We start from the raw sequence: 13,617 nt of genomic DNA, 5'->3' as shown, positions 1-13,617 counted from the left end.
TTAAATCGGTGTCTTTTCTTGAGATACTCGACTTAGTGGCTGAGTTCACTTTCTGTTCATTTTTCAATGTCCACTGAAACCATTCATGAAGAGAAATTTATTTCTGAACCTCCCCAGATTAAATACCGCAAGCGTGCGCCTGTCGCGCTTTGTCGTGGTTTTTGTACGAATTTCACGTGAAAACTCGAAACATTGCGCTGTAAAGTTTAAACCATGCGGAACATTGCGCTGTAAACTGCTATATATTGCACTGTGATGACGACCACGCAACGCTTGTCATGCGAAGAGCCGCTAGATGCACTGTGATGGCGACCACGCAACGCTTGCCAGGCGAAGAGCCGCTAGATGCACTGTGATGACAACCACGCAACGCTTGCCAGGCGAAGAGCCGTAAGAGCCGCTAATTGCACTGTGATGGCGACCACGCAACGCTTGCCAGGCGAAGAGCCGCTAGATGCACTGTAGTCCAGGCCGCGTATCGCGTTATGTAGAGCCGTCTGTGCGTTCCATTATATGCCAGAGACTTCACGAAGCTTTTGCCGCGTGTGACTCTGCATACGCTAAGCTTATTAAAAGCTTCTCCCTTGAGGATCTATAGGCTGACGCTTATTCATGCTCTCAATACTGCTCTTTAAGAACCAAAGTTAAAAACCCGGCAAAGACTATTATTGACCACGAAAATCATTGTGTATGATTTCAATCAGTTTTGTTGTTTTATTTCGTGTTTTTAAGCTTATTACTTTATTAATGGGATTGTTTCTAAAATCTCTTTATTGAACGTAGTTTTTTGTTGCACAAAGTACGAGGTTTTCGTAAAATCTCTGTCATGGAAATTCATTTTATCCATATGCATGCGGTAATTACTACTGTATTATATGCACTCTTAATGCCATGCATGACAGCTAAAGGTGACACAAATGAATGTTCAACAGCATCTTTGCAATGAATTTCAGAATGACATTTGAAAAGCTGAAAATCGTTGCAATCCAAAGAAAATCGTAGCGCCATCTTCTCAATGCAGTGGATAAATTACGCTAGCTGTACCTTGCTTGCGAATGAGTGAATGGCATGAATACTTTCAATACATCATACTGCCTGAACAACTGATGCATGAAATTACCGCGATGTTGTATGACTCTTTTTCTGCACAATTGAGAGTTTAAGATGTTTTGCGTAACACGTATCGCAGCACGATAGCACCTTATATATGTCTGCAGTGTCACGTTTGCTGTGGGTCTATGTCTGCCCAAATGCAAATTGGAGCGATATTGGCAAGCGATACTCGCAAGATATGCTAGAGCAGCGAAAAGCAACTGCGTCGGGGCGACATCCTGACATCTGTTACGACTGTCAATGATAATAAAAGTCAGCGCCTGTCACGAGACTATCAGCGAATACCAGCACCTCTTTTCCGTCTCGTCCAAGCATCAATCGCTTCAGAACTTGTGGTCCCGAGCGTTGAATGAATTTCATATTTTGAATTCGTGTATTTCAACTAGAACTTGGAATGATTTGAAAGGAAATTTAAGCACGTATTTAATTTTTTAATGAAACTTGCGTGCTGATAAACTAGCTTCCCAAAATTGAGATTCTTTAGCCATGCAACTCTTCTTAATTTTTGCGATTTAATGAGCTTAGTTGTTACATCTGGAGATTTTTATTAAAGTTATCAATGTTTTTAGGCTTGCGGTATGTCCCCGCACTATTGCGAAGAAGACGCAGTCCATTCGCTTCTTCTTCAACCTCTGGTATTTTGCATCATAACTGAGATCACGGATTTGTCGGTCTAATGATTTATTTTCCAATTCTTCCGATTTCTAAAATTATATTTATCAAAACACTGGTCTAGAATCACAACCATGCTTTTCTTATCTAACTCTAAAGCTTGCATGTGGTCTTACTTCATTCAGATCTTAGTCTGTGTTGCCAAGTTCACCTGCTAAAAAGAGCTTATAATAACGCTTCTCATTCATTACCCCTTTTGCTAATGGAACTTCCTACCAATGCATCCGTCTGGTCGATTCATTGAAGGGAGTACTGCGTTTTTGAACATCTTAATGTTAATTTACTTATGAGCGCATGTCAGCATAGCGTGTATGTGGAGCAATTATGAGTTATCTAGGCAGAAGGCATCTAATATGTTGCGATGTTAAACGAGGTAATGTTAAAAAGTTAGATAATTATGATATCGACCGGATACAACGCAGTTTATTTTAAACACGTTAGCTTTAGGTATATGACCGAAAACCTTTCCGTGTAATTTAAAGTACCGAATGAAGTGCACTCGCACAAAGAAAATAAGTTCATACGGGACAACACTGTTCAGACGCTGTTACTCATGTTTTACAGATTTGGGCGATATTTTTGAATTGGTACAAAATTCTGGGTAGACTTCCTAGTTCGATTCCTTGCCTTTTATTGGGATGGGAATTGGGCTCCCGACTCTTTTCCGATGAACCAGTCCTGCGTCCCTCGAGGCTGAGTTGCGTGCGGCTCTAGCCGAAACGGTCTCAGGTGTCTATCTCGCCAAGCTGCTTACCCGATGTTGTCGTAAACCGACCATCTCGCCGAATTTTTAGCCTTCGCAGGTCCGCCCTCAATTTTATTATCTCGTTGGTTTTCTTCAAGTTTTGTTTTGTATTTGTTTTCTCAGTGATGCGTCGAGAAAACCGTTTCCAACTTTTGCGCTGTGTCTTTAATTTGAGTCGCTCATACATAATTATTCCTTAATATTTTTCTATGATGTTCATATTTGCTGCTCTTTTCTCTTATCCTCTTGCTCGGTAAGGTAGAATTCTGTTCCTTCCGTTTCCGATTTTCATTGCGCTCATTTAATCAGGAAACTGAATTAAATAGCCGCAAAATTTTACTAAAGAGTGTGGTCTCTGAGCTTTTATTTGCATAATTTGGTAAATAACCATTCAAGTATCGTGCCCGCGCAATCCCAAGTGTTACACTGAACTGAAGAAGCTGAAAATTTCATGTTCCATCAATCAGTCGCAAAAATACGCAAATCTGGATTTAGCAAAATACAACACTATAACATTTCTATCTTTTAACGTGTTTGATCAACGAAATTCATGCATCAACTGGAAGATGAGAATAATATGGCACCTGTCAATTGATTCGTTTCAGAAACGCTGGCCGGACGTCAGGCGTCGATGTCGTGTCTAATTATGCCGTGTATCCCTCATTAGTTTAGCTCCAGCGCTGCCGAATACTGAGGAACACTGGAATACTGAGGACTGATCTGTGTCTCATGTGTTGCTCTGATGCCCTGGAGCTCTGAACGCTCTGAAGACCACATAGCGTTCGGAGCGGCTCATACGTGCATACACGCTCCTTGATTGTCATGCGAGTACAACCGCTCTCGGAAGCGATCAATGTTACACCGGGGCCTTGTTCATGGAAGTTTTGGCCTTCATTCCGGGTTTAAATATTATTCAGTCTGGGTTCAATTAATATTTTCGTTATTCGTTCATAGCGATTGGCAATTAAGGAGTGAGCCAACTTTGATTGTTATAGTATAATTTATTACCGTCACTGTTTCTAGATTATGTTTCACTAACAAAATTTATTTCTCTGTGATTGTCACGTTCCATGTCCTCTGAGATGTCAGGAAATGACCCAAAACGTAGGATAAATTCAGGAATTTTCATTTATTACACCGTAAAGTGCGCTTGCTTGTGCATCGATAGTTTTTGGTATAGATATTTCTAGATTCACCAGAGTACCACCCCACCAGATTTGTATTCAAATTCATCACGGGTCAAAATCCATTAGGTCATGAATAAAATAAAATATGTTCACGATTATAATTGTGTTCTCTCAAAACGACACGAACAATTCACACGCTCTCCTAGTTGAGAAAAGCATTCCTCTTTTATTTCGATTCGAAGCTTCAATTTCTGCTGAAAATTTCTTTGAGGGTTGACGTTCCTCTTGAAAGGTTTTTGCTGCCTCACTTCGAGGATCCAAGAATTTATGTGTGGCTTCTGGCCTGTGAGCGACATTTTGAATAGAAGCATTCATTTTTCACGGCTGACTTTGGCAATAGTTTCACTGATAACTCTAAGCTGACTACCACTAAATTTAAATATCCCTGATGTATATAATTCGCCTGAATTTAAAACGATTTTATCACAACTAGGTCTCGCCACGGCATAGGTGCGAAATTCCAGAATAACGCCTGGAAATCTCTTGCTCGATGCAATATCGTTGTTAAGGGACGAACCGTGTTTGCGACGCCGCTGTGTTGACACCAGCCACAGCTGTGCAAACCTGGATGCTATCGAAGCAACTCAACCTTCATATCAGCGAACTTATTTCTTTAGTTTAGCGAGTTCGCGGAAGCAATAATATCTCGGTCCGTTTAAATCCCCGCGTCAATCTATTGCAGATCGTTTGCTTACTTTCGATGCAAATTCATACAACATTTATTCGATCGTTCTACACTATGAATTTATTTTTTTTAGTAGGCTGAGAATTGTTCATCGTTGGAAATCTAGATAAAAATATAAGCATTTATTAGATGAGCCATTGAGCACTCCAGTTGCCGAGATGTATACTCATCTTATTCACTTCATTAAAGTTCATTCGAACTCCACTCAAATGTTATAACCGTTTCCTTACTCTGTTTATTTAGTCTTCACGACGATGTTTCCAATCCATGTTCTCCTAATCGTAAATTCGCTTGCTGATATTAAATCTTTATTCAAATGGTCATCAATTTCTCGGAGGCCTTTCCTTGGAGTCAAGAATTCCAAGTTTACAACTCGTTGACGCATTGTTTGTGTTTGTTTTGTCAGGTTCCTGAGCGTGAAGAAATGGCTGCTGCGGAAGAAGCACCAGATTGAACTAGCACGCAAGAGAGGCTGGAAGGGCTACTGGGTGTGCCTGAAAGGCACGACACTCTTATTCTACCCATGCGACTCCAGAGAAGGACGTTCGGTCGAGGCGGCTCCCAAACATCTCATCATCGTCGACGGAGCCATCATGCAACCTGTGCCTGAACATCCCAAACGCGACTACATCTTCTGCCTCTCCACGGCATTTGGGGATGCATATCTTTTCCAGGTCAGTATGTCCATGAAATAATATAGTTGATTGATACAGATTTAGTTGAGTGGCATACTTTTTCTTGGTCAGTTGTGTCATCGAGGTCACATATAATGGCGACTGGTTCTTTCTCGTTGCTTACCTCGTCCAGGTTAGTTTTTTGACGTTACAAATTTCGTGACTCTGTGTTTAGCGTCAAGTCACAAGATTTATCTGCACAGGCTTTGACGTGTAAACTTCCTCTTCTAGATCAGTTATTTAAGTGAAATTACGCGCTCAACGAAATAAACATCATAAGTGTTGTCGACATAATTTCACGTCACGGCTCATTTTCGTGATTGCTGAAGGCCTAACTCTTGAATTATACATAGAATATCAGAGTCACGGCGGTCGGTAATTCGTAAAAAAAGTCGTGAGCTGAAGATTTTCAATCATCGGCACGCTGTCGGTAATGTCACCGATTTCATCATCACTTATATTGCGCGACTAAGGCGTCGAACAACATTCACATCGTGAGTTGTGAATTCCTTAATCGAGATTCGCTCTGATATGTATCAGGGTCCGATAGTTGCCAACAAATCTTGGCGTTCGAATACAAACAAATATGCAATGCTAATGATTTGTGCCTTACCCAATTAATTTATTTATCATGAATACTTGACAGAGCAGTCAGGGAAGAGTTTTGTAGTTTCTAGCTTCAGTTAGCTATTACCTCAAGAATTGTCTCACTCGAATCCTTGCGAGGCTTCATCGAATCATTTTACGCTCGACAGCCTCCCTGCGGCTGCGGCAATCCACGCTTTGAATGAGAATTTCCTTGGTCCCTTTTAGAGTCATTGCACTTCTGTCCTATTATGCATTCTAATCAGATTGCTGCTCGAGACACTATGAGGTTTTGTCGTACCTAGCTCCGGCGTTCAGGAGTTGAGAACAATTCAGAGCAAATTGCGACTTGCCATCATAGTCGGATCCCATCAGCCCGGGATTACCTACTTTTCCTTTCAATGAGATCGTACCTCGTCTAGCATTGAACTGTAGAATATGCATGAATTTTACATTTATTAGTCACTTTTTATGAGCAGTAGATCACTGGCTTTAAGCATTATAGTTTTATTTTGTTGGAGTCAATTAAGTTGTTTAACTCGTACTCATGATTCGTAATAAGCATTGTTGCTAATTAAATTCATTTGTCATTGTCCGGTTTGCCGATCCAAGCAGCTGCTTGTCATCATGTAGCTTATTTTTCACGTAAAAATGATGCATTACTTCTCTGCGTAGAAATGGAGTACAATATTTTATTTTTTTTCTACTTTGTGGAAGCTGCCTTAAACTTATTTATTCAAAGCGTGCCGCTCGTCTTCATGGGAATTGCCGCTAGACTGGATGGAAATAGCATTCGAATAACACAACTCATGTGCTATCTTCTCACATTTCTATGCCGAGTTGGTCTCAATTTTTGCTCGCAATTTTTCGTTGAGTTCCACAACTTTGACTTGTTCTCCGCTGGGAACGCTGCTTCAACTTCTAATTGAATCAGATCGCCTTTGTTGGACGAGACCAGGCTTTTTATTCACCGTTTTGATGCTCATTTGATCACTGGTGCAATAATGGTCGTAGTGATGCTGATGATGAGGAACTCACCGTATTATTTTTGGGGTATTCAGTTAGCGCACAATGACCGCTAATGGTTCGTCTTTCACTCCGTTAATTAAAGTGAATGATAAAAATAAATATATCAAGTATTTCATTTATTTCAATATAAAAATAGTGCTCAACTTTTCCGTGGTTTATAAAACAAAGTGATTTTTCATTTCACTGGAAGACCGTTCGTATTACTGAATATATCTCGCTCTCCGAGCCTCACACGTTCAGAAATTTATTTACGAAAAGTTGGTCCAGTTTGGGATTCCAAGTTGAATCAATCACGCTCTCAGCTGCGAGCACTCCAAGTCAATTTCTGAAGTTGCAACTGAAATACTCTTCGCTGTTTTATTTCTTTTATTCTCTTGGTTCCACTGATTGTTTGGTTTGCAATCCTATTGGCATGAGCGCTCTTTCGATTGTACCTCGATGCGATTGCAACGCTGTGCAGGTCTGGCATTAAAGTTTTGTCATCTCACGCAAAGCTTGTTCATTCAGGTTCAACATTTGTTTTTAGTTCTACTGGAGTTTCATCTATTGAGTCTATGTAGATGTCTTATGTTTTTACATTGCTTGCTCACAAATTTTTTCATTGGCTCATATATCTTTGATGATTTTATAATATCGGTTTATCTGTAATGTTGTCCAAATGTCTAAAAAATGACGTAAAATCGTGTTCATTTTACTTGCTGCTAAGGCTGCTATATTTGCTCGCCTTTAATTAAAAATTTGATTCTGCCAATATCTAGCATCTAATTTAAATTAGCTGTTTCGCAAACCTGCGTTTTTATTTCTGCATCAATAAGGCATAATAATGTTAAAATTTTTAGATTTTCATTCAACTGTCTAGAACGTAGAAAATGCTGGTGTTGTCGAAATAAATAGGTGGTGTCGTGTTGGGTTTTCACGGAGGTTGAATGAATTCTAATCGTTAATTTACAAAAATGTCAACAATGCATGCAAACTGAATGAAATCCACAAAAAAATAGCGTAATGCATGCAATTGGAAGCCATCAGTGAAAACCTGAGCATTCCAATAGCACCATGTGTTTCCTCAAGCCTGCTATATAATGCGATCAATGCGCCGAGCTCTAGCATGTCTAGGGCCGGGAAAGTTCCTTAACCTTACAGGTCCATTGGACGAGTCCATTTGCCCTAGTGAACGCCCTGACTACATCGGGAATCGCTACATTGGATTCCGTGGGCCGCAATCACAACATTCCCGACGTTACCCTCCCTTCCTCGAGCCGTTTCTTGACTTTCGGTGCGTGGCTTGTGCACGACTCGATGTTTTATACCCATATAAAACTGATGCTGCCTCAGCCGTCTCGGGTGCCGCAATATTTCGACATCGGTATTACGACAGCATATTTTCCTGACCAAAATTCTTTCGCATGAGGCACCGTAAAAAGCGAGCGGGTCTTCCATAAAGAGCTTCGACCGGCCGTCCCAGGGACAGGGTAGCTTCAACGGCCGATGTTTACGCGGAACAGGCGTGGAAATGGGTATCTAATAAGTTCGCAAAATTTCATATGATGTTAAGCCTTTCTTCTCCTTTGTGTAAGCTATCATGCTTCATTTTTTTCAATAACTCCTTCATTCATATGCCACTCTATGTCATGCTAACGGTATTCATCAATGCAAAAAATTATGCGCCAGGAGCTTTTTGATAATTGCCAACACGTGTGGAAAGCTCGGCTCTTCATGGTCTCTCTGTGCAAAGCCCTCACGGTGTTCCTTAAAAGTTTCCCGGCTACGAACAGCAAGAGTTTAATACTCAGTCGCTTCATAGATACTTGAACTGTTAAATTATAGACCTAAACTCCATGCCACAAAGTTTTCAGCGATGGTTCCTGCATGATTTTTCACTTTGATATAAGCTCGACTCATGACAGCTCAGCAAAGTGAAAATCTATATGAAAAGTTTTCTGGACTCGTCCAATTTTTGACAAACTTCGAGGCTCCACTAGATTTGGTCGCCGTCTGCACTATAGGAGTCAAAGCCATTTAAGAAATTGTGTAACATATTGCCCATCTGGCGCAGTTTGATCGTGTTTACGCTCAAGAAAACTGACACAAATTTTGTTATCGAGAACAAACTCGGGGTTTATTTTGAATTGGACCATAACGCTGGAAAATTTATACCTCATATTTTTTAGTTTGAGCCGTATGTTTTCGGAGGATACGCTATAATTTAAGAATGAATCTAGATGTATTTGAAAAAATTATTTCATTTATTCAAAAATCCGATTCACTACTGAGAAATCTATAAACTTTATTTAGTGAAACTTGTAGATATCATGTCCTTGTTACGATGTTTATGTTGCCTTTCAGCTTGATTGAACCTTTCAGCTTGATTGAAAACTTTCAAGAAGACGGCAAAACTTTTATTTTACAATAAATTCATATAAAAGGTGAGAAGTGCGTTGCCTTAGTTTCCGTTTTTCTGCAGGCTTTGACTTGTGTGTACACTTGACTTTCATGCCTTGCTGCACTAGCCTGCATTTTTCTGAATAAAAGCAATAGCGCGAGACTGAGACTTCGTTAGCATAAATGTCTCGGTGAAGTCGCTAGGAGTACGACATCTTGGTGGCATGAGTTATAATTAACTTTGCTGCTGCAAGATGAAGAAGTCGCACTCGGCGTTTTTCGGGGATATTTTAGTGTCGAGACCCGCGGCGACACGTTGATAATTAATGACTTGGACTCAAAGATGAATTTCGCTTTTGAGCTCGTATATTTATGTGTTTTTTTCATTCCGATTTTCGGTATGGGTGTTTTTTTCTCGAGGCACGTTTGTAAATCCGACAGCACTCGTTGCCTTTCTAGCGGGATCTACTCGAGCTTTCATTTGAGTCGCGGCTTTGGTGTGCAACGAGTCTGTTTGAAGGACTCGAAAGCTGCTACGGATTTCCTGGCTCTTTTCAGTTTTACTTTTGGTAGCGGGAAGCTTTTTTTTGCACAACCTTATAGCCGTCTTTTCCTTTTCGATGCGCTTGGGTTGGGAATATAAACATTTTTTGCTAATTTTATTCCTGTAAGATTACGTTATATGTATATTACATGTAAATACTTTTTTGCGAACTTACTTATTTTGGTGTGAGTTCTGCGGTCAGAGATGATTAATTTGTTGCTGATGCGAAAAATAACTTGAATTTTTCTAAACACAATTTTTTAACGGATTTTATTATTTTCAACTAAAACTTTTAGAAGCATAATTTTTTACTTTTAATTTTACCCATCGATCATAAGGCACCCAGCGATTCTGCCATCTTAACTGAGTGTGATTAATTAATTGGTCGCTACAAAATTGTAATGCTGCAACAGTGTTTGATTGTACAGCGATGCATGCATTACTCAATTTCTATCATATTCTTCGTATACCGCAACTATAAAGCAGTCTCTCATTTATCAATCGATTTACAAATTTTGCGAGGTTTTTGATGAATTTAGAACAATATATTCTATTTTGTATATTAAAATATCTTTTAAAAAACATAATTTTAATCATTATATATAACATCGCAAGTATGGTGTATGATGCAAGTATGTTCCTTGATTTGTATTTTTTTTTCTAGGCGAGGAAGCATTGTTTGTTTAAATTCATGGGCCAGTGAAATTTTCGGTGTCAGGAAAGAGTTGCTGCACTGCAAACAAACGCTGGCAGTTACTGTAAATGGGAAGCTCTGCCAGCCCCGCTGTGATCTGTCGTCTAAAGTGCTCAAGCATCGTGTTCTTGACGACTTTATTGTACTTAATATTCAAATTTTTATTTAAATTGGAATATTGAGTGCAATAAAGTGCAAATTAAACAAATTAAAGTATTAAATAAATAAAGTATTAAATATATATATATATAATACATTAAGGACTGTTTAATATTCTGTGCTAAATATAATGCAATTTCTACTTCAGTCCAGCAGAGATATTATTTACTGGTTGTAATAAATTTTTAATTCAGTTGATGTCCAATTTTTAACTAGGTGTCTTTGTTTAACTGTTAAATAATCAATTAGCGTGACTGTTTTGTAAATTTTTTTCAATGTGGTTCACAGAAAACTAACAATGGGATCCATAAATTTTTTCAATGCTATTAAATTTTAAGTTTTAATGTTGTTAATCTCAATTTAAGTTCATAGCAAACAACGGATATAGAATACGTTCGGATGGAGAGACATGGGTTCTATTAAATTTACTTATTCATTGAAATTCTCATCCCAGCATCTCAAGTTGAGCCTAAGAGCTGCTTGACCTCGTTAAGAGAGCTCTTGAGCGCTTCTCTTTCATCGTTGCTTTCTTTTTAATTACTGAATGATTTGAACTCTTGAGTGCTCATTTTTGTCGACCAGCTCCGCCGTCTCTTTGTTGTTGCCGGGAGCCGCTCGAAATTAAATCGGTTTTGTGAAAGATTTAATTTTTTATGACAGCAAATTCAATATCTCTATCCGCCGCAACGACAACGTATGAAAATCACAATTGTTAACTTCATAGCAATAATTTCAGGCAAATTCTTTAGAACCAGACCCAAATTCGGGAGTTGGTTTTTCTTCGATTTTTTGTACGGAATTCGTTATTAGAAATTCTTGGCCTTCAACATTGCCTTCTTCGCGGGGCTTCAGACCGGCATCTAATAAAAGTATTTTGTTCCTGCGAACTCCAGACTTCGACGATTAATCGAATTACGTCTGTGGTGAGATCCTTTAATGGCCAGCTCAGTTTTTCCCGGGTCGTTCCAAGTTTTAAATTCAATTTGACGTCCTCGTTTGTCAACCTTGATCATTTTACGACCAACTTCAAATGAAAGTATTCCTCGGGGTTTATTGTGGTGAAATATTTTACGACCAACGGAGCTGAGAGTATTCCTGTTAATTCCTTGAGGGGAAATATTTTATGACCAACGGAGCTGAGAGTATTCCTGTTAATTCCTTGAGGGGAAATATTTTACGACCAACGGAGCTGAAAGTATTCCTGTTAATTCCTTGAGGGGAAATATTTTACGACCAACGCATTCCTGGCCTGAAATATTTTACGCCGAACGCACTCCTATAGACGACTAGGCCGGCCCACGTGGCCGACTCTTTTATATATCAATTTTATACACAAGCGTCAAATCATCTTCGTACATCATCGTAAACGAGCTTATTTATGAAGTTATTTTCTTCTTCTGAGTCGGTATTCCATCAATTATTCACTAACCGTTCTACTAAGCCAACGTTCTCTTACAACGTATAACATGATTCACCCATTGAAGTCCCAAGTCCAAATAATATCTGAATATTTATTTTGCAAACGTGTTTTTAGCGCATTTTCTCAATTATGGAAAAAATGAACTATTGTGCTCGCCATGTCCGTCCGTCTGTCTGTCCGTCTATGACTCCACGCTTTCGTCGACGAGAAAATGCGCTCTCTGTCACTCATTGCACTGAGTACTGAGTTATATTTTTTCCTTCTATTCTCACCTAAATTTTATTTCCCGAATATCGCTTTAACTTACCAAATGAAGGCCTCTGATTTCAGTTTGTTTGGTCCTGCACCTTACGCCGAACCATGATACTGTACGTTTGTTACAGTACGAGTATTCCTCTCGGTCCTTTCTCTCTGACGATAAAAGTTAACGCATCAATCGGCCTCCGATATTGAAACCTGTTTGACGGTCGCGGCGCATTCATCTGTGTTGTATGTGTCTGAGGGAGCCCTTCAGAATCTCTTAAGAAGATCTAAAGGGAATCGAGCAGCTATGCTTTAATTGCTCTATCAAACGACCTCTGAGGCCGTCCCGTTTTTATTGAACGTCATCAAAGCCATCTTAGGATGTCTTGAACGTTGTGTGGACTGTTGCGATATTGCGTTCTAACTTCCGATAAAAACTTTTGGCCTCGGTATGTCCATCTTTCTTATGTTAAGATAAAATTCTTCTATTTATATCTTATCTTTAAGGTGCATTGCTTTGTATCAGATAGTCGTCTGCCGACGTAGAGCTATACCATATTTTCCAGATCATGTAGTTTAGTATTGACGTAATATACTTACCGATCGATAATATAATTTATGCAAAATATTGGTTTTTATTAGGTTCAATTTTGCCGACATCAACTCAATCTTGAACAATGCTGCGTTCTCAATCATTTCAATTTTCCTCGTTACGAGAAATTTTACCAATTAACATGCCGCTAATGACAGTGTGTTCTGCGTAGTTGCAGCGCCGCCTGTCACGGTAGCAGCAGCGCAGGCATGCGTCTAGTTAATGAGCTCGACGTGATGATTATTTGCACGTCCTGCTACCCTTAATTCAACCGTGACGGTAACATGGTGATTACTTGCACGTCCTGCTACCCTTAATTTAACCGTGTCGGTAACATGGTGATTACTTGCACGTCCTGCTACCCTTAATTTAACCGTGTCGGTAACATGGTGATTACTTGCACATCCTGNTCGTGGCTGTGGCGTCGTTATGTGTGAGGTTGTAATCCACGTGCTGTCTCTTATACACATCTAGATGTGTATAAGAGACAGGTATCATGGTAATTCCTTGCACATCCTGCAACCCTTAATTCAACCGTGACGGTAACATAGTAATTACTTGCACGTCCTGCTACCTTTAATTCAACCGTTACGGTAACATGTTGTACGCCTCTAACCCGACAATCTATGCTACAAAATAATTTAAATAATTTGAATGAAGCTAAGCATGGATAGCTGTCTTGTATGATTATTATGCAGATAATTTTGACATTCGACCAAGTGTGTAATTTGCTTACATTATTACGAGGCTCCTCATCCGTTCCCTCTGTCGTTTCATGTTGCATAACAAACCAACATTTTCAATTTAACTACACGCTCTATAATTGAGATCGCCTTACTAAGCTTAGTAAGGCTATCTCAATTAGTAGTTAAAGTAGTTAGTTATTAAGTAGTAGT

General features: G+C 39.4%; 1 protein-coding gene across 1 annotated transcript in view; it reads left to right on the top strand.

Moving 5' to 3' along the window:
• The window catches only part of LOC108678480 (uncharacterized protein PB18E9.04c-like), a 41,110-nt gene that overhangs the window by 14,946 nt on the left and 12,547 nt on the right, over positions 1–13,617 (top strand). The window contains exon 3 of the mRNA XM_047880488.1: positions 4,809–5,076. Coding sequence (XP_047736444.1) covers positions 4,809–5,076 — 268 coding nt within the window. The remainder of the gene's footprint in view (positions 1–4,808; positions 5,077–13,617) is intronic.

Source organism: Hyalella azteca, unplaced genomic scaffold (assembly GCF_000764305.2).
Source record: "Hyalella azteca isolate HAZT.00-mixed unplaced genomic scaffold, Hazt_2.0.2 contig642, whole genome shotgun sequence".
NCBI classification, from domain to species: domain Eukaryota; kingdom Metazoa; phylum Arthropoda; class Malacostraca; order Amphipoda; family Hyalellidae; genus Hyalella; species Hyalella azteca.
Note: the sequence above shows the minus strand (reverse complement) of the source record. Positions and strands in the feature narration are given on the sequence as shown.